General features: G+C 41.3%; 2 protein-coding genes across 4 annotated transcripts; one reads left to right on the forward strand and one right to left on the reverse strand.

The window, feature by feature from the left end:
- The first annotated feature begins 675 nt into the window (after window positions 1-675).
- LOC109875334 (SLAM family member 9-like) lies at window positions 676-4,689 on the forward strand. The gene is made up of 4 exons (XM_020467662.2): window positions 676-907; window positions 1,896-2,195; window positions 2,318-2,599; window positions 3,196-4,689. The coding sequence occupies exons 1-4, from the start codon at window positions 859-861 to the stop codon at window positions 3,318-3,320; spliced, it is 756 nt and encodes a 251-aa protein (XP_020323251.1). The 5' UTR covers window positions 676-858; the 3' UTR covers window positions 3,321-4,689.
- A 333-nt stretch (window positions 4,690-5,022) lies between these two features.
- Window positions 5,023-18,892, reverse strand: LOC109875432 (SLAM family member 9). Of its 3 annotated transcripts, XM_020467782.2 has the most exons (7): window positions 18,803-18,892; window positions 17,098-17,400; window positions 16,516-16,797; window positions 16,195-16,308; window positions 14,457-14,500; window positions 14,104-14,286; window positions 5,023-5,846 (listed from the first exon to the last, which is right to left on the reverse strand). In XM_020467782.2, the coding sequence occupies exons 1-7, from the start codon at window positions 18,855-18,857 to the stop codon at window positions 5,823-5,825; spliced, it is 1,005 nt and encodes a 334-aa protein (XP_020323371.1). In that variant the 5' UTR covers window positions 18,858-18,892; the 3' UTR covers window positions 5,023-5,822. The 3 variants fall into 3 exon arrangements, 2 of the variants coding, with proteins under 2 accessions (XP_020323371.1, XP_020323370.1); XR_004206374.1 differs by lacking the exons at window positions 5,023-5,846; window positions 18,803-18,892 and adding an exon at window positions 18,587-18,669 and having other exon boundaries at window positions 13,966-14,286; XM_020467781.2 differs by lacking the exon at window positions 5,023-5,846 and having other exon boundaries at window positions 13,966-14,286.
- Window positions 18,893-24,242: the final 5,350 nt, after the last annotated feature.

The following is a 24,242-nucleotide window of genomic DNA, read 5'->3' on the forward strand; positions in this document are numbered from 1 at the left end:
CCGTAAGAAAATATCATTTAAATGTTACTGTACGTGGTTCCAGGATGACAGTCAGGGAGGCAGAACAGAACAGCAGAAAGAAATGTTTCCTTTCTGAAGATGGAAGTGGTGGAGAAGCCATCGAGCCATGCAGGCCAGTCACCTGATACTGTTAGTTGTTGAACTAGGTACTGGAGCTGGTTACTGGATTCAGAGTGAAAGACCACAGCTTCTAATACCAGTACAGAGCGCTTCTCCTTCACCCCACTGAGTGTAGGGTGAAGTTTCACTTAGCTACAGATCTAGGATCAGCTTCCCCTCCCACAATCCTAACCTTTACCATCAGTGGGGGAAATTCACCTATGGTCAACTTCCCCCTACCGTCCCCTTGAGAGGAGGGAGGGGTGTCACACACCTTGTAATATACTGTGGACACTTTGACCCGATAATCCATAAGAACAACTGTTATTCTGTCGTCACTATACATTTGAGATCAACTTTTTGTTCAATAATACTTAGTTCACTTAGATGAAAAAGCCTGAACAAACATGGCTGAAATGTTGTTGATCTCTGAATCTATAGTTTTCTACTGTTGCATCTTATTTAGTACAGAACTTTTCTGTGAAGGAATTGAATTTCTCTGTTGGGGAGATGCACATAAACACAGGCTCGATTTTAGTTACAAGTTGTCATTACTTGCAAGACACACAACCCCCATGAACCAAACCTATCCCACTGGTGTTACTGCTGTCAGTGTGGATTGACTAAGAAAAGAGAAGTTGCTCAACAGGAAACACAGACACAATCAAACATTTCACATGTTAATCTGTCTGTCCGTCTACCTATCTATTATATTCATTGGAGCACCATCTCAACACCATGTCTCTCCTTTTAGGGATTGGATTGCTGACCTGCATAACATCATCAGGTAGGCTTTTATGTATCTCTCAGGTTCTGTTGTCTGGGCCTCATAAAGAGCAGTCAATTGTCATACTTCAGTAAAAGTATAGATACCTTCATAGAAAATGACTCAAGTAAAAGTCACTCAGTAAAATACTTCTTGAGTAAAAGTAAAACAATTAAACTTAAGTATCAACAGTAAATGTATTTGCTAAAATATACTTTAGGATGAAAAGTACACGTTTAAATCATTTCACATTCCTTATATTAAGCAAACCAGACATTTTATTTCTTAAGGGAGTCCGCCAGATCAGAGGCAGTAGGGATGACCAGGGATTTCCTCTTGATAAATGTGTGAATGGGAACATTTTCCTGTCCTGCTAAGCATTCTAAATGTAACGAGTACTTTTGGGTGTCAGGGAAAATGTATGGGGTAAAAAGTAAATTGTTTTCTTCAGTAATGTAGTGAAGTAAAAGTAAAATTTGTCAAAAATATAAATAGTAAAGTACAGATACCCAATAAAACGACGGACATATCTAGATCATCCTGAATTATACAGTGTTGATTCAAAGTAGTCTACAGATATATCTAGATCTTCCTGAGTTATATAGTGTTGATTCAAAGTAGTCTACAGACATTCATTCAGCTTTGATCAAACTTTATTTAAGAAGAATGATTCTCCAGAGTAGCCTGTTCTCCTCTAGTATCATGTGATTCAGGGCCATGTGGTTTGTGACATGAGCTGGATTATAACGTTTATTTGAAGCTTTTTCATCAAACTGTCCTCTTTTATTTTTATGTCAGATCTAGAACCATCCTCAGACAATTACTTTCATTTTTGGTGTAATTATCATTTCTGTATAAGGCTTTAAACAGGATAAGAGCTTGCTATGTCACATGATAGTGTATAACACAAAGCCCTCATTAATACTTGTGGAATTATGTATTCATCTTCATCTTTTCCTCCTGTTCTTTTCCTCTTCATCACATAAACTATTCTGTGTGTTTATTTCAGAGCCCAGTGCTGAGACCTCTGTGTTTGTGCTGAAGGGACAGGATGTTCGCCTGAATGTCCAGACAAATGTTCAACTGAAAGATGTTGATGTGATATTTTGGAAGTTTAACAGATCAGACAATGTTGTAATGTACCCCCGAAAGGTTACCTTTGAAAGGTACCGAGGTAGGGCTGAATTGATTGTGGGAGACTTCTCTCTGCTACTGAAGAACCTCCAGGAAGAAGACAGTGGACTTTATGATGCAGTAGTGTCTGGTATCAATGACAGAAATGTTGCTAGATACGTGTTGGTAGTTCAAGGTAGGTTTAACCTTGTTATTTGTTGTTGTTCTTCTTGCTGTTGTTTGGTAGCACTTTACTTGACCAAACGTTTTCTACTGGTATACAACTCCATTTATCCCAGTTTGTCTATTTGTTTTCAGAGAAAGTTGAGCCTCCAGTCCTGACAGTGAACTCTGTCTCCTCCATCAATGGCACCTGTAACGTGACTGTGACCTGCAGAGGTCAGAACACCTCTGTCACCTCCAGCTGTAACAGCAGCACCTGCTCTCAGGTGGGAGGAGAGAGTAGAGGGGCTGAGACCTCCACTGTCCCCCTGCTCTCTGTCTATGTGGCAGGGGGTTCCATCATATGTAACCACTGCAACCAAGTCAGCTGGGCGAACGACACCAAGGAGATAGTGGAACTCTGTCCATTGAAATCTGGTAAGACACAAACACACAAATACTGCACACAAATACACATCTCCAATATTGTATGCCAGGTATACACCGAGTGCACAAAACATTAAGAACACCTTCCTAAAATTGAATTGCACACCCAATTTTCCCCCCAGAAGAGCCTCAGCTCATTTAGGCATCGACTCTACAAGGTGGCCCATGTTGACTCCATTGCTTTCCACAGTTGTGTTAAGTTGGCTGGTTGTCCTGGCACCTATCACATATCCCGTTTCAAGGAACTTCAATATTTTGTCTTGCCCATTCACCCGCGGATTGTGTATATATGCCATTCAATGTCTCAATTGTCTCAAGCCTTAAAAATCCTTCTTCAACCTGTCTCCTCCCCTTCATCTACACTGACTGAAGTGGATTTAACAGGTAACATGAATACGAGATCGTAGCTTTCACCTGGATTCACCTGGTCAGTCTATGTCACGGAAAGAGCAGGTGTTCTTAAAGTTTTGTACATTCTGTGTATTAATAGAAGAACTGTAACCGTGTCCCCAGACTAATCTCACACAGGAGGAAGTGTCTAATCTGTGAGAGGAACTGTAACATATTGTCTGTTTGTTGTAAACCAGTGTCTCCCCCTGCTGGTAGCATGTCTGTGTGCATGCTGAAGATCATCCTGGTGTCTGTGGGGCTGGTCATCATGATCTCTGCTGTCATCACTGTCCACATCAGGCACAGATTCCACTATGGATAGAATCATGTGTGTTGTATTTTTTCTACCTCAGACAAAGTGATTTAGACTCATGCTTCATTACTGAAAAAGTAGAGATTCATGATGATTATTATCAGTATTTTGCCTCATCTGGTTTCCTATTTGAAATAATTGTTGGTCATACTGGTCTTGGCCAGTCAGTTGACTGCTCTTCCCACATAAAGCCTCCAGTTCCCTCGATGGATGATCGATCAGTCAACCTACTTTTGTTGACAAATTTGACACCTTTTGGAAGCAGACAATGCTCTATAAGGAGGATGGGATCCACCCTAATCACTTCTGTGTCTGGATCCTGTCTCAACACTACAAGGCAGAGTTGAGGCATTGACTGATCAAATCAAGCTCCTCAAAATGTATTTACTCCCATTAAATAGCATTGATATCATTCTGCCACAGCTTCTCATGTTGATAGGTGTATTGTAAACAGTAATTCTGTGCCTGCTATTTTAATTTCCATTGACAGCTCTGTTAGCTCCCGTTAGCTCTGTTGTTAGCGCCACCTATGCTATTAATAGTTTGACAGTATATCAAGCTATTGTTTTGCTACATTTGCTCATAAGCATAGTGTTATTGTTAATTGTTCTATTGTACTCATTTATCTGAATTCTTATATTAGCTCAGGAACCAGGAAGCCCATTGTGGCTAGCTCAACCAGTTCTATTGACTCTTGTGTCACCATGGATACTTCTGCTGTTTTCAAATCTCGCAGAAGGCTTGGACTGTTACATTAAAATGTGCCTGATGTCTAAACTGGACGTTCTGGGTGCATGACACTAGTCCAGATGTTTTGTTTATCTCATCATGCAACAATTTCATAGATTTTACTGAGTTACAGTTCTTATATGGAAATAAGTCAATTGAAATAAATAAATTAGGTCTTAATCTATGGATTTCACATGACTGGGAATACAGACATACATCTGTTGGTCACAGATACCTTAAGATAAAAGATATGGGCGTGGATCAGAAAACCAGTCAGTATCTGGTGTGACCACCATTTGCCTTATGCAGCGCGACACATCTCCTTCGCATAGAGTTGATCAGGCTGTTGATTGTGGTCTGTGAAAATGTTGTCCCACTCCTCTTCAATGGCTGTACAAAGTTGCTGGATATTGGTGGGAACTGGGACACGCTGTCGTACATGTTGATCCAGAGCATCCCACACGTGCTCAAAGGGTGAAATGTCTGAGTATGCAGGCCGTGGAAGAACTGGGACATTTTCAGCTTCCAGGAATTGTGTACAGATCCTTGCGACATGGGGCTGGATGGATGGATGGCACGACGATGGGCCTCAGGACCTTGTCATGGTACCTCTGTGCATTCAAATAAATCAAATGCAATTGTGTTCGTTGACCGTAGCTTATGTCTGCCCATACCATAACTGCACCGCCACCATGGGTCACTCTGTTCACAATATTGACACCACATGCCCACATGTGTACCTGTCCAATGTACCTGTCCCCTTGCTCAGCTGTGCACCGGGGCCTCCCACTCCACTTTCCATTCTGGTTAGTGCCAGATGCGCTGTTCTGTGAAGAGAGTAGTACACAGCGTTGTACGAGATTTCTCAGAACAAGAATAGACTGACGAGTTTAAGAAGAAAGGTCTTTGTTTCTGGTTATTTTGTGCCTGTAATCAAACCCACATATGATGATGCTCCATATACTCAACTAGTCTAAAGAAGGACAGTTTTATTGCTTCTTTAATCAGGTCAACAGTTTTCATCTGTGCATAATTGCAAAAGGGTTTTCTAATGATCAATTAGCTAATCCAAGTGTATAATTTTAAAGGCTAACAAAACGTGCCATTGGGACACAGGAGTGATGGTTGCTGATAATGGGCCTATGTACACCTTTGTAGATATTCCATTAAAAAATCATATTTTTCCAGTTACAACAGTCATTTACAACATTAACAATGTCTACACTGTATTTCTTACCAATTTGATGTTATTTTAAATGGACCAAAAATGTGCTTTTTAAAAAAAAAACAAGGACATTTCTAAGTGATTCCAAACTTTTGAACGGTAGTGTACATATTTGTACATTTGAATGTTGCAGTAATAGGACCTAGGCCTGGCATTTGAGTGAGCGGGACGGAACATAATTTTGAAACAAGCCCTGATCCCAATGAATAGACTGCCCCCACATGGAGAAAAAGATAACTGCTCATTTTCAGCCACTCACAAGGCTCATTTGAATTTCCTTTTTTGTTTTTTGCATCAGCAAAATTATCTGCGACAAAATCAAGTTAAGATCTGACATCTGTAGGCCCATCTGACTTGTTCGCTGTTGTCACAGATGATGGAACCCCCTGCCACATAGACAGAGAGCAGGGGGACAGTGGAGGTCTCAGCCCCTCTACTTTCTCCTCCCACCTGAGAGCAGGTGCGGCTGTTACAGCTTGAGGTGACAGAGTTGTTCTGACCTCTGCAGGTCACAGTCACCTTACAGATGGCATTGATGGAGGAGACAGAGTTCACTGTCAGGACTGGAGGCTCAACTCTCTCTGAAAACAAATAGAAACCCGTTATTGTTTGTTTATTAACCTGAGATACCATAATAAGCTGGTGTACCAATGAATCTGACACACTAGTGGAAAGTAGTTGACCTATACACTATGTTTAGCTCTATTGATTGATGTGTATACAAAAACATAATAGAAAACATCTCAGTTTAGCTTGTATCAACAAAAACATATCTACTTTATTACCGGGTAATCATGCAAATATATTCACCTCAAATAACAATATGTGTGAGCTTATATAAAGATGAATCAAAGATGCCCTCATCAGTGTTCCCACCAGCTTAAGTTACTGAGCACCAACTTTGTCACATGTCATATTTCATAAATGTGTCAAAGGTCGGCTGGTATATACATTTGATGGAAATAGTTACAAATGTATAACTACTAGGAAGTTGAATAACCGGTTCAGCCTTGTACAGTATCCTTCTAATATGGCACATGGTTTGATACACATCACCATGGAAACTGTAAAGCAGCCTACACTCTTAGAAAAAAAATGTTTTAAAAGGGTTCTTCGGCTGTCCCCATAGGAGAACCCTTTTTGGTTCCATGTAGTAACTTCTGTGGAAAAGGATGTAACTGGAACCAAAAAGGGTTCTTCAAAGGGTTCTCCCATGGGGCCAGCCGAATAACCCTTTTAGGCGTTAGATAGCACCTTTTTTTCTAAGAGTGTATGGTGGGACTTTCCTGTCAAAACCACCACAAGGTCACACAGAATTGAAGAAGTTGTTATTTTCCTATGACTCACTGCAGTGACATCGCATGAGCCTTGAGCACACTGCAGTTTTATTTCTTCAAGAGTCCCAGGGCAGATCTGCTCTCGGCCCAAAATTCATTTAATTGGCTTTTTTGTGCTTTGAGCAAGGAAGCTAGAAAGCTAGCTACTTTATGCTAATGCCATGATTTACAGGTTACTGCTAACATAGCTGCGGGATGTATGGGTGCTGCAGCACCCCCTGATAAATCACAATTTATAAAAAAAAATAAGTGCACTAGTCTTTTATTACTCCTGTCTGAGCAGAGAAAAAAACCTGTTGACCAAAATGTTCCTAATCAAAAGCATTCCAAATCTGATCCATGTCATAGAAATACAATAATAATATGTCTACGGCCCATGCCTTCATCATCAAAACCATCATCTTCACTTCCAACAATTGTTTTCATTTTTAAAATTAAATGTTAAAACATACAATCAAATTGTTACATACAAACAAACATACAAACTACCTGCAGTGAAGCCACTCAACATATACATTATATTCAGTCATCTAGCAGACACTCCCATCCAGAGCGAACCACAGGAGCAACCAAGGTGAAGCGCCCCGCCCAGGGCCACATCAAACAGATCTCTCACCAAGTCAAATCAGGGAGCCGGACCAGCGACCTATCAGCCACTGGGACAAGCTCCCAACCGCCAGGCCACCAACCATCCAAGATCCTCTTAACAGTTCTCGAGAGCTGCCCCACAACTCTCCGATAACCCCCCTAACAGCCCCCCCACCCCGAAATAAACCTCTCATTACACTCCGCCCCCACCAAGCCACCGTCCCCCAATGCGCCAACAACCAATTAAAAAGAAGAAGAGGATAACAAAGGAAAACAATAGAAAGCAACACTGCAAAAAACAAAAGACATCAAGGACAACAAAACTCTAAACAGCAAGAACAACTGGATGCGTCTGAGTGCATGTGTGGCACTATTTACGTGTGTCTATCAAATCAAATGTTATTTGTCATATGCGCCGAATACAACAGGTACCTAACAGTGAAATGCTTATTTACAAGCCCTTAAAACAACAATGCAGTTTTAAGAAAAGAGATGAGAATAACAAATAATTAAAGAGCAGCAATGAATAACAATAGTGGGGGTTTATACAGGGTATTATGGTACAGAGTCAATGTGGAGGCTATATACAGGGGGTACCGGTACAGAGTCAATGTGGAGGCTATATACAGGGGGTACCGGTACAGAGTCAATGTGGAGGCTATATACAGGGTGTACCAGTACAGAGTCAATGTGGAGGCTATATACAGGGGGGTACCGGTACAGAGTCAATGTAGAGGCTATATACAAGGGGTACCAGTACAGAGTCAATGTAGAGGCTATATACAGGGGGTACCGGTACAGAGTCAATGTGGAGGCTATATACAGGGGGTACCGGTACAGAGTCAATGTGGAGACTATATACAGGGTATTATGGTACAGAGTCAATGTGGAGACTATATACAGGGTGTACCAGTACAGAGTCAATGTGGAGGCTATATACAGGGGGTACCGGTACAGAGTCAATGTGGAGACTATATACAGGGTATTATGGTACAGAGTCAATGTGGAGGCTATATACAGGGGGTACCGGTACAGAGTCAATGTGGAGGCTATATACAGGGGGTACCGGTACAGAGTCAATGTGGAGGCTATATACAGGGGTACCGGTACAGAGTCAATGTAGAGGCTATATACAGGGGGTACCAGTGCAGAGTCAATCTGGAGGCTATATACACGGGGTACCTGTACAGAGTCAATGTGGCACCGGTGTTGAGGTAATTGAGGTAATAATGTACATGTAGGTAGAGTTATTAAAGTGGTTATGCATAGATAATAATGTGTGTTAATGTCTGTGTGTGTGTGCACATGTATGTGTGTGTATGTCTGTGTGTGCATGTCTGTGTGTGTATATCTGTGTGTGTGTGTGTGTGTGTGTGTGTATGTCTGTGTGTGCATGTCTGTGTGTATATATCTGTGTGTGTATATCTGTGTGTATATATCTGTGTGTGTATATCTGTGTGTATATATCTGTGTGTATATATCTGTGTGTATATATCTGTGTGTGTATATCTGTGTGTATATATCTGTGTGTATATATCTGTGTGTATATATCTGTGTGTATACAGTGCCTTGCGAAAGTATTCGGCCCCCTTGAACTTTGCGACCTTTTGCCACATTTCAGGCTTCAAACATGAAGATATAAAACTGTATTTTTTTGTGAAGAATCAACAACAAGTGGGACACAATCATGAAGTGGAACAAAATTTATTGGATATTTCAAACTTTTTTAACAAATTAAAAACTGAAAAATTGGGCGTGCAAAATTATTCAGCCCCTTTACTTTCAGTGCAGCAAACTCTCTCCAGAAGTTCAGTGAGGATCTCTGAATGATCCAATGTTGACCTAAATGACCTGTGTGTAATCAAGTCTCCGTATAAATGCACCTGCACTGTGATAGTCTCAGAGGTCCGATAAAAGCGCAGAAAGCATCATGAAGAACAAGGAACACACCAGGCAGGTCCGAGATACTGTTGTGAAGAAGTTTAAAGCCGGATTTGGATACAAAAAGATTTCCCAAGCTTTAAACATCCCAAGGAGCACTGTACAAGCGATAATATTGAAATGGAAGGAGTATCAGACCACTGCAAATCTACCAAGACCTGGCCGTCCCTCTAAACTTTCAGCTCATACAAGGAGAAGACTGATCAGAGATGCAGCCAAGAGGCCCATGATCACTCTGGATGAACTGCAGAGATCTACAGCTGAGGTGGGAGACTCTGTCCATAGGACAACAATCAGTCGTAAATTGCACAAATCTGGCCTTTATGGAAGAGTGGCAAGAAGAAAGCCATTTCTTAAAGATATCCATAAAAAGTGTCGTTTAAAGTTTGCCACAAGCCACCTGGGAGACACACCAAACATGTGGAAGAAGGTGCTCTGGTCAGATGAAACCAAAATTGAACTTTTTGGCAACAATGCAAAACGTTATGTTTGGCGTAAAAGCAACACAGCTCATCACCCTGAACACACCATCCCCACTGTCAAACATGGTGGTGGCAGCATCATGGTTTGGGCCTGCTTTTCTTCAGCAGGGACAGGGAAGATGGTTAAAATTGATGGGAAGATGGATGGAGCCAAATACAGGACCATTCTGGAAGAAAACCTGATGGAGTCTGCAAAAGACCTGAGACTGGGACGGAGATTTGTCTTCCAACAAGACAATGATCCAAAACATAAAGCAAAATCTACAATGGAATGGTTCAAAAATAAACATATCCAGGTGTTAGAATGGCCAAGTCAAAGTCCAGACCTGAATCCAATCGAGAATCTGTGGAAAGAACTGAAAACTGCTGTTCACAAATGCTCTCCATCCAACATCACTGAGCTCGAGCTGTTTTGCAAGGAGGAATGGGAAAAAATGTCAGTCTCTCGATGTGCAAAACTGATAGAGACATAACCCAAGCGACTTACAGCTGTAATCGCAGCAAAAGGTGGCGCTACAAAGTATTAACTTAAGGGGGCTGAATAATTTTGCACGCCCAATTTTTCAGTTTTTGATTTGTTAAAAAAGTTTGAAATATCCAATAAATGTCGTTCCACTTCATGATTGTGTCCCACTTGATGTTGATTCTTCACAAAAAAATATAGTTTTATATCTTTATGTTTGAAGCCTGAAATGTGGCAAAAGGTCGCAAAGTTCAAGGGGGCCGAATACTTTCGCAAGGCACTGTATCTGTGTGTATATATCTGTGTGTATATATCTGTGTGTGTATATCTGTGTGTGTATATCTGTGTGTGTATATCTGTGTGTATATATCTGTGTGTGTATATCTGTGTGTATATATCTGTGTGTATATATCTGTGTGTGTATATCTGTGTGTATATATCTGTGTGTATATATCTGTGTGTGTGTATATCTGTGTGTGTATATCTGTGTGTGTATATCTGTGTGTATATATCTGTGTGTGTGCACAAATCTGTAGGGTACAGCTGTCAACATTCTGGTCCTTAAATAAAACTGGTATACTTTCCTATTTCAGCTTTTTTCTGACAGTTTTGATCATTTATATTGGGCAGACAGACCATGTCCCTACCTCCTCCTGCTACAACCTTCCTCCTCCATTTTGGGGGTAATCCTGTAATCAATTGGTTGTAATCTTGGATTGAGCAGACATTCCCAAACAATTATGATATAAAAGACATAATTCTACCATTCCAATTTACAATATAATTTAAAAACAAAACTCCATTTTCAAACATCTTTTCCATGAATACAGGTGTTTTATCAACCAGCACAATTGAGTTCAAACATAATATTTGTTGTAATATTTGTTCTATCTTTTCTGGGGGATGAAATTGAAATTGTAACTAGTTCTGAAATGATTGTTTGAAGATACTTTGAACAAGGTTTGAATATAAATGAATCGTAAATGAGACATGGTAATCTGCACAAAGGCAAAAAGGAACATTTTTAACAATGGATGAGCTTTTCTTAGTAATCTACTTGAGAACCATTTTGGGTTCAAGTAAAACTTTTGTATGAGTGAAGCTTTTAGAGAGAGGGTAGTGCTTTTATATTTAATCATCTCAACCCACCCAGTTCATATTCATTATATACAGTTGATGTCGGAAGTTTACATACACTTAGGTTGGAGTCATTAAAACTTGTTTTTCAACCACTCCACAAATTTCTTGTTAACAAACTTTAGTTTTGGCAAGTCGGTTAGGACATCTACTTTGTGCATGACACAAGTAATTTTTCCACAATTGTTTACAGAAAGATTATTTCCCTTAAAAATAACTGTATCACAATTCCAGTGGGTCAGAAGTTGACATACACTAAGTTGACTGTGCCTTTAAACAACTTGGACATTTCCAGAAAATGATGTCATGGCATGAGAAGCTTCTGATAGGCTAATTAACATCATTTGAGGCAATTGGAGGTAACCCTGTGGATGTATTTCAAGGCCTAACTTCAAACTCAGTGCTTCTTTGCTTTACATCATGGGAAAATCAAAAGAAATGAACAAAGACCTCAAAACAAATGGTAGACCTCTACAAGTCTGGTAAATCCTTGGGAGCAATTTCCAAACGCCTGAAGGTACCACGTTCATCTGTACAAACAATAGTACGCAAGTATAAACACCAGTATAAACACCATGAGACCACGCAGCCACTCAGGAAGGAGAGATGAACGTACTTTGGTGCGAAAAGTGCAAATCAATCCCAGAACAACAAAAGTATCTATATCCACAGTAAAACGAGTCCTATATTGACATAACCTGAAAGGCCACTCAGAAAGGGAGAAGCTACTGCTCCAAAACCGCCATTAAAAAGCCAGACTACAGTTTGCAACTGCACATGGGGACAAAGATCATACTTTTTGGAGAAGTGTCCCCTGGTCTAATGAAACAAAAATAGAACTGTTTGGCCATAATGACTATTGTTATGTTTGGAAGAAAAATGGGGAGGCTTGCACTTCACTGGTGCACTTCACAAAATAGATGGCATCATGAGGTAGGAAAATGATGTGGATATATTGAAGCAACATCTCAAGACATCAGTCAGGAAGTTGAAGCTTGGTCGCAAATTAATCTTCCAAATGGACAATGAACCCAAGCATACTTCCAAAATTGTGGCAAACTGGCTTAAGGATATCAAAGTCAAGGTATTGGCGTGGCCATCACAAAGCCCTGACCTCAATCCTATAGAACATTTGTGGGCAGAACTGAAAAAGCATGTGCAAGCAAGGAGGCCTAGAAACCTGACTCAGTTACACCAGCTCTGTCAGGAGTAATGGGCCAAAATTCTCCCAACTTATTGTAGGAAGCTTGTGGATGGCTACACAAAACGTTTGACCCAAGTTAATAAAGGCAATGCTACCAAATACTAATTGAGTGAATGTAAACTTCTGACCCACTGGGAATGTGATGAAAGAAAAAAAAGCTGAATGAAATCATTCTCTCTACTATTATTCTGAAGTTTCACATTCTTAAAATGAAGTGGTGATCCTAACTGACCTAAAACAGGGAATTTGTACTAGGATTAAATGTCAGGAATTGAAAACTGAGTTAAAATGTATTTGGCTAAGGTGTATGTAAACTTCTGACTTCAACTGTACATATCTACCTCAATGACCTTGTACCCCTGCACATCGACTGGGTACTGTTACCCCGTGTATATAGTTATCTTTATTCATGGTGTATTTATTTATTCATTCATAGGATTTTAACTTTTCTATTATTTCTCTATTTTCTTTCTCTCTGCATTGTTGGGAAGGGCCTGTAAGTAAACATTTCACTGTTTCTCTCTGCATTGTTGGGAAGGGCCTGTAAGTAAGCATTTCACTGTTTCTCTCTGCATTGTTGGGAAGGGCCTGTAAGTAAGCATTTCACTGTTTCTCTCTGCATTGTTGGGAAGGGCCTGTAAGTAAGCATTTCACTGTTGTTTCTCTCTGCATTGTTAGGAAGGGCCTGTAAGTAAGCATTTCACTGTTGTTTTGCTCTGTATTGTTGGGAAGGGCCTGTAAGTAAGCATTTCACTGTTGTTTCGCTCTGCATTGTTGGGAAGGGCCTGTAAGTAAGCATTTCACTGTTGTTTCTCTCTGCATTGTTGGGAAGGGCCTGTAAGTAAACATTTCACTGTTGTTTCTCTCTGTATTGTTGGGAAGGGCCTGTAAGTAAACATTTCACTGTTGTTTCTCTCTGCATTGTTGGGAAGGGCCTGTAAGTAAACATTTCACTGTTGTTTCTCTCTGCATTGTTGGGAAGGGCCTGTAAGTAAACATTTCACTGTTGTTTCTCTCTGCATTGTTGGGAAGGGCCTGTAAGTAAGCATTTCACTGTTGTTTCTCTCTGCATTGTTGGGAAGGGCCTGTAAGTAAACATTTCACTGTTGTTTCTCTCTGTATTGTTGGGAAGGGCCTGTAAGTAAACATTTCACTGTTGTTTCTCTCTGCATTGTTGGGAAGGGCCTGTAAGTAAACATTTCACTGTTGTTTCTCTCTGCATTGTTGGGAAGGGCCTGTAAGTAAGCATTTCACTGTTGTTTCTCTCTGCATTGTTGGGAAGGGCCTGTAAGTAAGCATTTCACTGTTGTTTCTCTCTGCATTGTTGGGAAGGGCCTGTAAGTAAACATTTCACTGTTGTTTCTCTCTGCATTGTTGGGAAGGGCCTGTAAGTAAGCATTTCACTGTTGTTTCTCTCTGCATTGTTGGGAAGGACCTGTAAGTAAGCATTTCACTGTTGTTTCTCTCTGCATTGTTGGGAAGGGCCTGTAAGTAAGGGCCTGACAGGAAGTTCCCGTAAGTCAGCATTTCACTGTTAGTCTACACCTGTTGTTTACGAAGCGTGTGACCATTTTTATTTGGTTGTTACACGAACATGGGAACATTGCCTTTAAAAGGATTGAATAGAATCCCGGCCTAAGATGATGTTCAAATTCCTGATTATTGTTTGCTAGTCTTTTTCCCCACCATAGCATATAAACTCTCAGGCATGGAGGTCATGGGAGCCATGGTAGTCATGGGGAGGTCTACAGGCAGGGGCTGGTGGTTCACAGGCTGGGATTGGGGATGTCCCACCATACTGTAGATGGTGGGTGATGCTGGACCTGGAGACATCTGCTGTTCACCACCTGCTTGACTGTTATCTGGAGTCTAGAGAATAAAATTCACTTCATTAAATATTTCTCAGTAGCTGTTCAATGCTCTACATATACGCACAAAATTAAGATGAGTTTGTTGTTCATTTGGAATTTATATGTTTTCCACTAACAACATTTTCAAAAAAATGTCATCGACAGTATCAGTGATGTTAAATATCTTACCCCAACTGTAGCATAATCAGTGTTTATAATATCCTTTATGTCACCTATAAATCAACCACATAAATCCAATAAATATTTAAAAGTTACATTTTCAGATTCGCTATGAGAATATACAGCACCTTCGGAAACTATTCAGACCCCAAGACTTTTTCCACATTTTGTTACTTTACAGCCTTATTCTAAAATGGATTAAACAAATATACCTCAATCTACAAACAATACCCCATAATGACAAAGCGAAAACAGATATTTATTTATTTTTAGCAAATGTATAAAAAATTCAAGACAAACACCATATTTATGTCAATATTATTAAGACCATTGTGCTATGACACTCGAAATTGAGCTCGGGTGCATCCTGTTTCCATTGATCATCCTTGATGTTTCTAAGCTTGATTGGAGTCCACCTGTTGTAAATTCAATTGATTGGACATGATTTGGAAAGGCACAAACCTGTCTTTATAAGGTCCTACTGTTGACAGTGCATGTCAGAGCAAAAACCAAACCATGAGGTCAAAGGTATTGTCCATAGTGCTCCGAGACAGGATTGTGTCGAGGCACAGATCTGGGGAAGGGCACCAAAACATTTCTGCAGCATTGAAGGTTCAAGAACACAGTGGCCTCCATCATTCTTAAATGGAAGAAGTTTGGAACCACCAAGACTCTTCCTGGAGCTGGTCGCCCGGCCAAACTGAGCAATTGGGGGGATGGGACTGACCAAGAACCCGCTGGTCACTCTGACAGAGCTCTGGAGTTCCTCTGTGGAGATGGGAGAACCTTCCATAAGGGCAACCATCTCTGCAGCACTACACCAATCAGGCCTTTATGGTAAAGTGGCCAGATAGAAGCCACTCCTCAGTAAAAGGCACATGACAGCCTGCTTGGAGTTTACCAAAAGGCACCTAAAGGACTTTCAGACCATGAGAAACAAGATGCTCTGGTCTGATGAAACCAAGATTGAACTATTTGGCCTGAATGTCAAGCGTCACGTCAGGAGGAAACCTGGCACCATCCCTACAGTGAAGCATGGTGGTGGCAGCATCATGCTTTAGGGATGTTTTTCAGTGACAGGGACTGGGGGACATGTCAGGATCGAGGGTAAAGATGAACGGAGCAAAGTACAGATAGATCCTTGAAGAACACCTGCTCCAGACCGCTCAGGACCTCAGACTGGGACGAAGGTTCACCTTCCAAAAGGACACTGAACCTAAGCGCACAGCCAAGACAATGCAGGAGTGGCTTTCTCTGAATCTCCTTGAGTGGCCCAGCCAGAGCACGAACTTGAACCCATTGTATCTCTCTGGAGTGACCTAAAAATAGCTGTGCAGCAACGCTCCCAATCCAATCTGACAGAGCTTGAGAGGATATGCAGAGAAGAATGGGAGAAACTCTCCAAATACAGGTGTGTAGAGCTTGTACTGTCATACCCAGAAAGACTCTAAGCTGTAATCGCTGCCAAAGGTACTTCAACAAAGTACTAAGCAAAGGGTCTCAACATTTATGTAAATGTAACATTTCAGGTTTTATTATTTATATATTAGCAGAATTTTCTAAAAAACCTCTTGTTTTGTCATCATGGGGTATTGTGTGTAGATTGATGGGGGAAACTATTTAATACATTTTAGAATTAGGCTGTAACATAACAAAATGTGGAGAAAATGGGTCTGAATACTTTCCTGAATGCACTGTGTAAATAATGTGAAATCATCCTGTTTATTAGCAGCATTAGGTAGCTTACCTCCATTTTGCTTCTGCCGAATCAAAACAATGATGATGATGATGATGATGATGATGATGGCAATGCCACAGACTATGAGAATGAGTATGACACGGTAGGTGTGGTCTTCTTGATCTGGAAATAGTCAGAAATCATCAATCACTACACCCTGAGTGTTACTTTGTGTGTCTGAATGTGTGCGCAAGTAGATAAAACATGTTGACACACCCTACTTGTAGAAAAACTCATGTTGATGAAATGGTCTGTTTTTGTGGTCTACGCTACCTGGCTAAATGCTCGCTAGCCTAATGTGTACATGCATTTGTGTCTTACCAGACTTACCAGAATTAGATACACAAATTATTTTGATTTCCTTGGTGTCGTTGGCCCAGCTGACTTGGTTGCTGTGGTTACAGATGATGGAACCCCCTGCCACATAGACAGAGAGAAGGGGGACAGTGGAGGTCTCAGCCCCTCTACTCTCTCTTCCCACCTGAGAGCAGGTACTGCTGTTACAGCTAGAGGTGACAGAGGTGTTCTGACCTCTGCAGGTCACAGTCACGTTACAGGTGCCATTGATGGAGGAGACAGAGTCCACTGTCAGGACTGGAAACTCAACTCTCTCTGAAAAAAAAAATAGAACAACATTATTGTTAATATATTAACCTGAGTACAGGAGCTAGAGTACTAATGTATATGCATTTAACCTGAACACCATGTTTAGCTCTATTGATTGATACTTTAGATTTTTTGATTGATTGGTTTAGCTCTATGTTTAGCTCTATGTTTAGCTCTATGTTTAGCTCTATGTTTAGCTCTATGTTTAGCTCTATGTTTAGCTCTATGTTTAGCTCTATGTTTAGCTCTTGATTGATACGGTAACTGTGTTACTTTATAATAAAATAGAAAAACTGTCAGACATACCTTGGACTTCTATCAAGTATCTAGCAACGTTTCTGTCTTTGTTACCAGACACTACTGCATCATAAAGTCCACTGTCTTCTTCCTGTAGGTTCTTCAGTAGCAGAGAGAAGTCTCCCACAATCAATTCAGCCCTACCTCGGTACCTTTCAAAGGTAACTTTTGGGGGGTACTTTACAACATTGACTGATCTGTTAAACTTCCAAAATAGCACATCAACATCTTCTTTCAGTGTAACATTTGTCTGGACATTCAGGCGAACATCCTGTCCCTTCAGCACAAACACAGAGGTCTCAGCACTGGGCTCTGAAATAAACACACAGAATACTTCATGTAAAAAAAATATGAAAAAGCCCATCGTACAATGTGACAAATACAGCAGTAGGATATATGAATTTAGCAACGCAACCCCTTAAAGGAAAATGTGCACATTTTTAGTTTTTGCAAATAGCCAAACTGACTGACACATTGTAATGATCCAATTTGCAGGCTTGTAGTTTGGGCAGGAATTTCTCTATACACCCTATTTGCTAAACGGTTTAAATATTAACCCATTAATAAGATCAGCTGCCTTTAGATCAACAGAGTCACAACCTTTGTTACAAGTCATACAGAAGTACTTTTACAATAAAGAACTAGGATATGATACACACTATCAACTGTTCAGTTGGGGCGGCAGGTTGGGCCAATAACAAAGGTTGCTGGATCGAATCCCCGAGCTGTCAAGGTAAAAATCTGTCGTTCTGCCCCTGAACAAGGCAGTTCACTCACTGTTCCTTGGTAGGCTGTCATTGTAAATAAGAATTTGTCCTTAACTGACTTGCCTAGTTAAAAAAAAAAAAATTTTACTAGGCAAGTCAGTTAAGAACAAATTTTTATTTTCAATGACGGCCTAGGAACAGTGGGTTAACTGCCTGTTCAGGGGCAGAACGACAGATTTTGTACCTTGTCAGCTCAGGGGTTTGAACTTGCAACCTTTCGGTGACTAGTCCAATGCCCTAACCACTAGGCTACCCTGCCGCCCAAAAGGTTAAATAAAAATAAAGTTCAGTTTTAGAAACTGTTCAGTAAAAGCAACTTGATGAATTATAACTCCAGGAAGTACAACCTAATCTGCCTAAAAGCACAGATAACTTGGGTGCTCAAATGTGGACATATTTCTGGTTGATTCTAACAGACATGTCTGAAAACAAGTTGAGCTGTGCATTTCCAGTAGTGAGAAGCTTTCTTGCTTCAAATGGCATTGTGGCGTAGTTTCCTGTCAGTAACCTTCTTGTAACTGACACAGAACTTTTCCTCACAGTAGTGCAGTATTGTATACTATCACCACCCAGAATTGCTGTATTACTCATTACTTGGAAACAAATGTGTATAGCTTCAACATATGTTTAAAACTATAGTATCATCAAAAAATGTTGCCCTAAAGGTAATTACACATTTTCAATTTAAAAGTCAATGAATTACTTGAATGTTGTAAAGTTAAACACATCACCTAAAACTTCAGTACTTCATTAGATTATGACTTCTTCTGAGTTCCTGTGTGATCCACTGGTTAGACAACCAGTACACTGATTAGACTGGTTATAAGCAGAGTAATCAGTACAAATGATACTGCCTGTTACTTACTAACCTACTAATCAGATTATAGACATTTGTCAAATCAATATATTAAATATCACTATACAGATGTCTTATAAAATGTTTTTACCTGAATGATGGAGTAGAGTTAGTAGAATAGCGAGGGTGAAATACATAGTCGCCATACTTTGACAAATGACTAAACCTAAATGAGGAAGTATTGTCACATAGGCCTAAACTTCCTCTTCCTCTAGAAGGCTTTTATAACAATAACCACAATTCTAAAATGTCCCAAGGCATTTGAAACGACTTGATAACCTGTTTCCAATACACTACACTTATATAGGTACTGAAAATGCTCTCCAAACTCAGGTGTTTGTGAAATTAAAGACGTGGTAGAATGCATTTTTATCATGTTACAAATCAACTTAAAAATATTGGATTTGCTATTGTGTAATTATATTTTTTCATACAATGTGATTTTCTGGATTTTTGTTTTAGATTCCGTCTCTCACAGTTGAAGTGTACCTATGATAAAAATTACAGACCTCTACATGCTTTGTAAATAGGAAAACCTGCAAAATCGGCGGTGTATCAAATACTTGTTCTCCCCACTGTATACACAATAACCCATAATGACAAAGCAAAAACAGATTTTTAGAAATGTTTGAAAATGTCTTAAAAAATAATCCCAACGGTATTCGATGGGGTTGAGGTCAGGGCTCTGTGCAGGCCTGTCAAGATCTTCCACACCGATTTTGACAAACCTTTTCTGTATGGACCTCGCTTTGTGCATTGGGGCATTGTCATGCTGAAACAGGAAAGAGCCTTCCCCTAATCGTTGGAAAAACAGAATCATCTAGAATGTGAATATATGCTGTAGCGTTTAGATTTCCCTTCACTGGAACTAAGGAGCCTGTACTATGAAAAACAGCCCCAGACCATTATTCCTCCTCCACCAAACTTTACATTAGGCACTATGCATTCGGGCAAGTTATGTTCTCATGCACTACATGCTTCAGCACTCGGCAGTCCCATTCTGTGAGCATTTGTGGCCTACCACTTCATGGCTGAGCCGTTGTTGCTCCTAGACGTTTCCAATTTACAATAACAGCACTTACAGTTGACTGGGGCAGCTCTAGCAGGGCAGAAATTTTACGAACGGACTTTTGGAAAGTCATATGACGGTGCCACGTTGAAAGTCAGAGCTATTCAGTAAGGCAATTCTACTGCCAATGTTTGTCTATGGAGATTGCATGACTGTGAGCTCGATTTCATACAGGTGTCAGCAATGGGTGTGGCAGAAATAGCCGAATACTCTAATATATATGCAGTACTAGTCAAAAGTTTGGACACACAAACTCATTCAAAGGTTTTTCTTTATTTTTTACTATTTTCCACATTGTAGAACAATAGTGAAGACATCATGTTTTACCAATCGTCTGTATACTACACCTACCTTGTCACAACACAACTGATTGGCTCAAACACATTAATATTTCATGCCTTGTTACTGTGGCAACGACGTTGGCAACAATGTCTCTCTCCTTCCTTCCTGTTTTACTGACAGATGACATCTGCTACACTCCTTCTTCCCGAAGCTCCTCCCCTCAGAAGGTGTCACTTCCAGATGCAGACAGATGTTCTAAAGCCCCTATTGGGGGGCAGGCAGCCCTGCAGAATGCACCGGTGGGGGCGGGACTCTGAGGAGGCGTGTTCTGTCTAAAGATGGATGCATTAACATACTCATTGTGCACATCAGTGGGCGGTCGGCCCTGTACCTGTGCGACCTCTGGAAGACCTTCCTGGATATGCAGTGGCATTAGAAGTTCTTCCTCCCCAGGCTTACCTTCATGGGGGCGTGGTTCCTGTTCAGGATTCTGTGGTATCTGGTGGCGTTTGTGCAAGGAGCTCTGCTGGGTGAGAGGATGGAGACTAACTGCCTCTCTGTGTGTGTGTGTGTGTGTGTGTGCTTAACTGCCAGTGTAGTCTTTTTGTGTCTTTTGCCAACAATTACATTGTGACATCAGGTTCTTACCAACCAACTACGAACAAAACATTCTCCTGTAAATGGGATTTACCTCATCGTGTCCCAGACACATTTCCCCTTGAGGGCAATAAGGGAGCCAATTGGGACGCACTCCCAACGTGACCCCCTAGTGAATGTGACGGAACGTTCCCTTCCAGGTGGACATGTCCAGCGACAGCCCCTTCCTCAACCCCCCCCCCCCCCTCACCTTCTATCACATCATAGATGGCAGCAGCCCGCTCAGGACCTGGTCTACCAAGGCTACACTACACCTGGTTAGGGCTGTTCCCTTTATAGTGCACTACTTTTAACTAGGGTCAGGGTCAAAAGTAGTGTACTACGTAAGAAATAGGGTGCTAGTTGAAATGCACACTAGAAGTGTGTGTCAGTGCTTTTTCCTGTCCTGAAACACTCTTTTCCCTCCCTCCCCAGGTTGGGGATGGACAGACTGAGTTGCTGGTGATCATGAGTGCCACGGTGAAGCCCTCCTCTGTCACCTACCAGGTGCACACCTCCTACCTGCCTGATGAGGTCCTGTGGGGGTACGAGTTCCCCCCCGTGGTCTCTCTGTCCCCGTGAGGGAAAGACATGGCTGACATCGCATTTCTTTGACAAAGTGGCCAAGACCAAGACCATGCCCCTCTTCAAAATGTCTTGCCCACAGAATTACCATGGCAACAGAGGAGGAGTTGGGAGTGGTGTGGCACTGATCCAGAGAAGATCCGATTGGAGCAGAGTTACATGGAGAGAAGATAGGGAGGGTCAGAGACAGTAGGGTCAGAGTCAGTGTCTGAATCAGCAATGTCTGAGAGCCTACACACAGAGACAAACAGCAGACCTGGGTTCAAATACTATTTGAAATCATCTCAAATACTTAATCTGTGCTTGATTGATCTTTGTCTTAATGGAACCAATAGAATAGTCCCGACATTGGTTAACTCTGCCCATTTAGCACTTCAGGTAGACTCAAGCGAATTCTCAAAGTATTTGAAAGATTTTAAATACTATTTGAACCCAGGTCTGGCATATACTGGATTCTAAGTAGGGTCTGTTACCGTTTACTACAACTATTCAAATGATGAATTCATTACTTGTTAATTTACCTGATATTGGTATGTAGAGAGAGATGTAAAGGAGTTCAGTGTGTTGGGGACAGAGGAGGCCATGGAAATGCCTTGAATGCTTCCGCTGTGTCCCATATGGCATCCAATTCCCTTTATAGAGCTCCATGGGCCCTGGTCAAAGTAGTGCACTTTATAGGGAATAGAGTGCCATTGGGATGCACTTTAGTCTTTCTTCTGGACCATCTGTTCATCCATACATGTTCAAAACATATACATATGTAACACTATAGATTTCATGATGATGATTTTGTTATTTGCCAATGTACTGTAGAATATGCTAAAGCACTGGTCTTTGACTGGAAATGAAGACAGGAGAACATGCTATTTTAAGTTGCTGTGTATAGGTGTCAGTCTGCATTGTCTGCACATATGTATCTGTTATTGTCGATACAGAGGACCGCAGTCAGCACTTTAAGTACGTTGACACCTCAGGAACTTTTGTAGCACACATTACTGGATAGAATATAGAGTTGTGATTTTAACCTTAAAGCACTTTAACAATGAAGGAAAGGTTTTAATGATGCTTTCTATTCATATTGTATGTGATTGTGTATCATTGTGAAATAACAACGATGATTTAAAATGATTTTCGTCTCTTTAGTCGGTTTGTTTTTGTGGCTGTAAGCACATTTTGTATTGGTCACATACACGTTTAGCAGATGTTATTGCGGGTGTAGCGAAATGCTTGCATTTATAGGAAATAATATTTTTCTAGGTAATCAAGGAGAGCTAATTGGAGGACTCAACAGTAGCAGAAGGATGCGTTCTAGGTCTATTCTATGTTGTAGGTCACAACTGTCTTAAAACAGAGCCTTGACTCATAGCACCCTATTCCATATGTAGTGCCCTACTTTTGAACAGGGTCCTTCAGGTTGTGGTTAAATGTAGTGCACTACATAGGGAATAGGGTGCCATTTGAGACACACGCCCAGTGACTCTTACAAGCACACACTTCTATTTCTGCCTCTGGTGGTAACCATGGTTTTCATGTGTCAAGTTAGTGTTGGGGAACTTCCTGTCGGGTAAACTGAGTTGAAAGAGATGTGTCAGGACTGGATCAGTGTCAGCACTTGAGAGAGATGTGTCAGGACTGGATCAGTGTCAGCACTTGAGAGAGATGTGTCAGGACTGGATCAGTGTCAGCACTTGAGAGAGATGTGAAGATGTGTGTCAAGAGATGTGGCTTTGGATATTAACCTATTATTGGTAACACGCTATGCATGAAGCCTTTTTAGTCAGTCATAAGAGTCACACGTAGTGGACAGAAACTCAGCAAAACAATAAATGTCCTCTCACAGTCAACTTTATTTTCAGCAAACTTAACATGTGTAAATATTTGTATGAACATAGCAAGATTCAACAACTGAGACATACACTGAACAAGTTCCACAGACATGTGACTAACAGAAATGGAATAATGTGTCCCTGATCAAAGAGGGGGTCAAAATCAAAAGTAACAGTCAGTATCTGGTGTGGCCACCAGCCGCATGAAGTACTGCAGTGCATCTCGTCCTAATGGACTGCACCAGATTTTCTAGTTCTTGCTGTGAGATGTTACCCCACTCTTCCACCAAGGCACCTGCAAGTTCCCAGACATTTCTGGGGGGAATGTCCCTAGCCCTCACCCTCCGATCCAACAGGTCCCAGACGTGGTCAATGGGATTGAGATCCAGGCTCTTCGCTGGCCATGGCAGAACACTGACATTCCTGTCTTGAAGGAAATCACACACAGAACGAGCAGTATGGCTGGTGGCATTATCATGCTGGAGGGTCATGTACAGGCCTCGGTGTAACGCTCATTCCTTCAACGATGAACGCAAATCCGACCATCATCCCTGGTGAGACAAAACCGCGAGTTGTCAGTGAAGAGCACTTTTTGCCAGTCCTGTCTGGTCTAAAGACGGTGGGTTTGTGCCCATAGGTGTCGTTGTTGCCGGTGATGTCTGATGAGGACCTGCCTTTACAACAGGCCTACAAGCCCTCAGTCCAGCCTCTCTCAGCCTTATGCGGACAGTCTGAGCACTGATGGAGGGATTGTGCGTTCCTGGCGTATCTCGGGCAGTTGTTGCCACCGGAACTGTTCAGATATCATCCATGCAAATCACCTTATACCACCCACCACTGCAACCTCTATGCTCTAGCCGGCTGGCTCTCGCTACATATTCATTGCCAGACCCACTGGCTCCGGGTCATCTATAAGTCTATTCTAGGTAAAGCTCCGCCTTATCTCAGCTCACTGGTCACGATAACAAGACCCACCCATAGCACATGTTCAAGCACTGATCATCCCCAAAGCCAACACCTCATTTGGCCGCCTTTCCTTCCAGTTCTCTGCTGCCAGTGACTGGAATGAATTGCAAAAATCGCTGAAGCTGGAGACTGATATTTCCCTCACCAACTTTAAATATCAGCTATCT

This window comes from Oncorhynchus kisutch, linkage group LG30 (assembly GCF_002021735.2).
Source record: "Oncorhynchus kisutch isolate 150728-3 linkage group LG30, Okis_V2, whole genome shotgun sequence".
Lineage (NCBI taxonomy): Eukaryota > Metazoa > Chordata > Actinopteri > Salmoniformes > Salmonidae > Oncorhynchus > Oncorhynchus kisutch.

Excerpts from the sequence above, each read along its gene's own strand:
- LOC109875432 (XM_020467781.2), bottom strand. The coding sequence starts at position 18,857 with ATGGCGACTATGTATTTCACCCTCGCTATTCTACTAACTCTACTCCAT. Across the intron at positions 17,401-18,802 it reads AACTCTACTCCATCATTCAG|AGCCCAGTGCTGAGACCTCT; the intron begins GTAAAAACATTT and ends TGTTTATTTCAG. Across the intron at positions 16,309-16,515 it reads AATTTGTGTATCTAATTCTG|ATCAAGAAGACCACACCTAC; the intron begins GTAAGTCTGGTA and ends GACTATTTCCAG.
- LOC109875334 (XM_020467662.2), top strand. The coding sequence starts at position 859 with ATGTCTCTCCTTTTAGGGATTGGATTGCTGACCTGCATAACATCATCA. Across the intron at positions 908-1,895 it reads GACCTGCATAACATCATCAG|AGCCCAGTGCTGAGACCTCT; the intron begins GTAGGCTTTTAT and ends TGTTTATTTCAG. Across the intron at positions 2,600-3,195 it reads ACTCTGTCCATTGAAATCTG|TGTCTCCCCCTGCTGGTAGC; the intron begins GTAAGACACAAA and ends GTTGTAAACCAG.